This window comes from Fragaria vesca, linkage group LG6, assembly GCF_000184155.1.
Source record: "Fragaria vesca subsp. vesca linkage group LG6, FraVesHawaii_1.0, whole genome shotgun sequence".
Classification (NCBI taxonomy): Eukaryota; Viridiplantae; Streptophyta; class Magnoliopsida; order Rosales; family Rosaceae; genus Fragaria; species Fragaria vesca.
The window spans coordinates 34,839,421-34,844,043 of record NC_020496.1 but is presented as its reverse complement, the minus strand read 5'-3'; the positions used below and the strand labels follow the sequence as shown (position 1 = coordinate 34,844,043).

The following is a 4,623-nucleotide window of genomic DNA, read 5'->3' as shown; positions in this document are numbered from 1 at the left end:
GAGAGAGAGAGAGCAAGGACTTATATTAAGAAGATGCAATGAGGAGACAGTGTATGCTAGTATGCATTCAAGTAGCACTTCTGCTACTGAGAATGAGAAGAATGACAACTTAACAAAACCCTACATAAGAAAGAATGGTACCTGAGCAAGATCTCTTCCAGTGACTACAGCAATCCGAGCAGACAGATAGTGACACAAAATAGCAGCCAAATTGAATATAAACATCACTGCAGCCAGATCAGTACCATATCGGGAACCTGCTTCAACAGTTGCCGCCCACTTTCCAGGGTCAAGATATCCAACTGCAATCAGAAGCATAGGTCCAACAACAGGAAGCAACTGATGGACAGCACCTGGTCTATTGTTAGCAATACAGCTAGCAGACTCCATATTAGCTATCAGTCTCTAGGACAAGCGAAATTGGCGGTGCAATGATTTTCTTGTGCAGAAATAAGATGGAACTGTTCTGCTTGCAGAGTGACTTCCTGAATAATTGAACCAACTAGAACTGCCAACTGAGCTAGTCGCTCCTTGTGAAGAAAAGGAAAGATGGAAGAAATTCAACGATGAGATAGATGAAGAGTGACAGGAGCACAACAGGGAAGAGGGCCTCGAATTTGGGGACACCAAAGAAGAGGAATGATGAGGGCGTAAGAATTAATATAGGAGGACTAGAAATAAACACTTTCAAGCCACAGGATCACCAATTGACTACAACCCTAGATAAACTGTACAACCGTTAATCCCATTTTGAGGTTCTCAGTGTTCCGACACATGTGACAAGACACTGCTGACATGAACGAGGCTGATGTCTCTGGATAACAAAAATGCCTAAAAGAAAGTACATCCAATAAAGCTTCTGATAAGGTGGCCGGGCAATCTACTCCAATACACCATATCAGATCTAACTTCTTTTGACATGACTACTACATACCCATCTTTAAGCACCAACTGTGATCATCAGATACTAACCTGATGTTCCCGAAATTAGATGTCATTGCAGAGTAGAATGTTAACCCATAAAGTTCTCTTCTATCTTCTCAGTATAGTTAGAGGGTCAATCCAATCCCTATGAAGCTACTGGCAATTAGAAAGCACAACTAACAAAAACTCAACAAACTTTGACTAGTCCAATGACTTGATACCCTGCCTCTGACCTCCAATCCTGATTCAGAAAAACAGCATTAGTCTGATACACCCAAAAAACAGGGCAAAAATCAATATCAATGCATTTTAGCTGCCTATTTCTATGAAAAAATCAAAAATTTAAGACAGCCATAATAGTAGTCAAGCAAGTTCATTTACATTTTGTATTAAGCACATTAACAGCAATGAACTCCATGTAGAAAACTTGCTTATGCTATCTTCCTCAAAATTTTGATCAGCAGAGAAACTGGTAAAGAGAATATTCAAACTTCAGTAACAAGGGCCTAACAGCAACAAATTAAATGCCAAAAACTATTCCCATAAGAACTGCAAAAACCCACCTCATATCTTTGCCCAGCATTCCAAAATGAAAAAACGACTCCAAACCACAAACAAGAGGCAGATAAAGGTTTAAACTTTAATAGAAGGTGAAGTTCAAAGAAAAACCAAAACCCTTCAGAATCTGGGTGCTGAGAAATTTACCAGAATCCATCGCCATGGATCTGAAGCATCCAAAGAAGCAGAAACCCAAAAGACCATTTACACGAATACCAAGGATGATGATGCATATGGGGTTCAATCAAAATGATCAATCAAGTCAAAAGCACATATAAAGGTTACAACTTTATGAGTAGGATTGGTTTTAAGGGTTTTGGAATGCTAAGCTTACCTTCCTCTGAGGTTCTGAGCTTTCCTTTTCTCTTATATTGTTTGTGTTCAGTTCCTCTGCCAATCTTTATCTAAACCAAGTCTTACACAAGCAGTAGATCTCATAGGACCTCAAAACAAAAACCCACAAAGCTTATATATTTTATGCACACAATTATATCGTACTGGAGAGAGAGAGAGAGAGAGAGAGAGAGAGAGAGAGAGAGAGTTATGGGTGGGCTATCAAGGCCATCTTGAAGAGAGAGAAAGGAAGACAGACAGTAGTGAAAGTAAGGGGATGAGGAAAAGGTTCACAAAAATGTGTTCTTTTTATATTGGATTTTAGAGAAAATATAGAAATAAATGTGCATGGAAAGGTCCAAAGGGGCATTTAAACATTTTCCTACTCTTTTATGGAATTCTGTGTCTCCTAATTTGCCAAATTTATTTCCATTTTCTGTACACTTTCTTTTGTTGCCTGTGGTTGAAAACAAGTAAAATATCAGAGTTTGGTAAGAATGACACTGTTGAATAGAGACATTTTGTGTTAAAACTCTTGTAGTTTCGTTTTTTGAAACGGTGTCTTTAAATGAAAATGAAAATTTACGAAGTTGAACAACATCAATGTGATTATTACTTTATTAACCGATGATTATACTTATTGATGTAATCAATTATCTCGAATATGTGGTTTCTTAAAAGAGTCTTGTTTCCATTAATGTTAAAAACCATAATTTGATAATAAGTCATTACGTAATCAAAGTCCGACAAACATGCAAACGTGCATAGATAACTTACGTAAGATTTTGTATGCTTATCAAGTTTCTTTTTCGAGAACTACACGGAACTTAACAATTGTATTGATCAGTAATTATGAATCTCAACATTAGTTTAAATTCCGCTTATTGTAATTTTGTTCAAATATCGATATTCATATTAATTCGATCAATAACACCAAATCACTAAATAATCAATAGTAATAACTCGGCCCAATGACGATTACCTGAATCCGTTGGACCTCTTAAGTAATAATCTATAGTCGATCAAAACCATAAAAAAAAAGATGTGGGTGATTTCGTAAGTGATTAGGCCTATTTTTTTCGAGCAATGTGTCAACCCACAAAATGATTTAGAGTGACATTCCTCTATTCTCTTTTGATCAAATTGCCCCAGGAGGGAGTTTACTGGTTCATGTATTTTTTGTACCTAGTTGGACGTAAGCGAAAGGGTCTTCACTCTCTCCATTGTTAGGAGCACTCTTCATACTGCGAGTCAAGGTGGAAGACGATGCTTAGACGAGACAAATTTAGATGGACCTGGTGTTTCTTCAAAATTATGATGAATAATATTAACTTGATTAATCTTAATGGATATAGATTTGATTATCCAACACCATAATTCGCCCAAATGTATATTCGACTATTGTATTTGTCTCTAGCCAAACTAATTTATTTTCTATTAATTTATCTCGTCCAAGATTCTTAAACTTTCATTATAGAACAGTTTAGTTTGAACTTAACGATCATGTTTAATTCGTTATCTATTTTGTTTCATTTTATTGAGGTCAAGACTCGAGCAAAAAAAAAAGAAGACTTCTTTATGATTTTGATACTATGAGAATGTGAGTGCTACCAAAAGTTTATAATCATTTTGTATCCAAAAAAAGTTTATAATCATTTTACATCCAAAAAAGTGTATAATCATTTTTTTTCCTTACGGGCTGTGGTAGTTTATAACCATTTTGATAAAAAAAAATAATAATAATAAATAAAAAAATCATAACCACATAAGAGATTGTCCCTTCTTTTGGTATGAGATGACCAGAATTTGGGTACATATGGAATCAGAGCAGGGTGGTACGCTACCGTCAGCCTTTTCTAAATTTGGCAGCAATTGAATGTTCTACCATAACGTACTAGATTGCTTTTTCCACATATATTACTGGAGCAAATTATGCAAAAAGGAACAATTTCAACCACAAAATAACAAAATGCTTATGCAAAAATTCACATCCACATTCTTAAAATTCCAACTATGAAAAAATATAAGAGGTCCCAAATCTCAAATTCCAATTCCCAAATGAAGAAAATTGTTATTAATATAGGTAAAACTCAAAAGAAAGAACATTTCCAAGTCATGTAGGGATCTTATACAACCAATGGAAGCTAAAAATAATGTAGCCAAGAAGATAATTCAACTTTTAATTGAGTTTTGGCCAATGGTTAAGTGCCATATTGGTGTCCTCCATCAGAAGGAAACTATCCTAAATAAAGAGACCCAGTTATAAAGGGGTGGGAAAAGCTCGTGATCCTAGACCAACTACTGCTTTGGGGGAGTTTATCATCACCAAAAAATTTAGGACCCCTTATCTCTTTGGGTATAATTAAATCGGTTTCTCATCACACATGATTAGCATTATTATTTCTGGAATTCAATAATTAGTTTTGATTTGTTTTCGGAGGTTCCCATTTAATGGGATGTCTCAGTGACAATATGTGCTGTCTAGTCTCCAAGTCAGACTCTTTGGAGTCTTCAATTTTCTTTGCAACTTCTTGCTCGTCATGCATAAGAAGAAATTGAGTTTATGGTTTTAGACTTTTAGCTAGTGAGGGACACATTTGATTAATTATCATTATGTAGTCGTAATGTATTGGGGAGCTTTTCCTTTCTATTGTATTGACAAACATGTACTTCCATGTAAACTATACTACAACGAACGATCCGTCACAGTTAAATATTTAAACTATGATGAAGTATAAAGTGGTAGAGACAAAGAGATAGCAAGAGAATCATCATCTTATTCATTGATAGGAGCCCTTTGTATAGGGA

General features: G+C 35.5%; 1 protein-coding gene across 1 annotated transcript in view; it reads right to left on the bottom strand.

Moving 5' to 3' along the window:
- LOC101310827 (ethylene-insensitive protein 2-like) overlaps window positions 1-804 on the bottom strand; it is a 6,540-nt gene extending 5,736 nt beyond the window's left edge. The window contains exon 1 of the mRNA XM_004306198.1: window positions 142-804. Within this exon, the coding sequence (XP_004306246.1) occupies window positions 142-390 (249 nt within the window). The 5' untranslated portion in view covers window positions 391-804. The remainder of the gene's footprint in view (window positions 1-141) is intronic.
- Window positions 805-4,623: the final 3,819 nt, after the last annotated feature.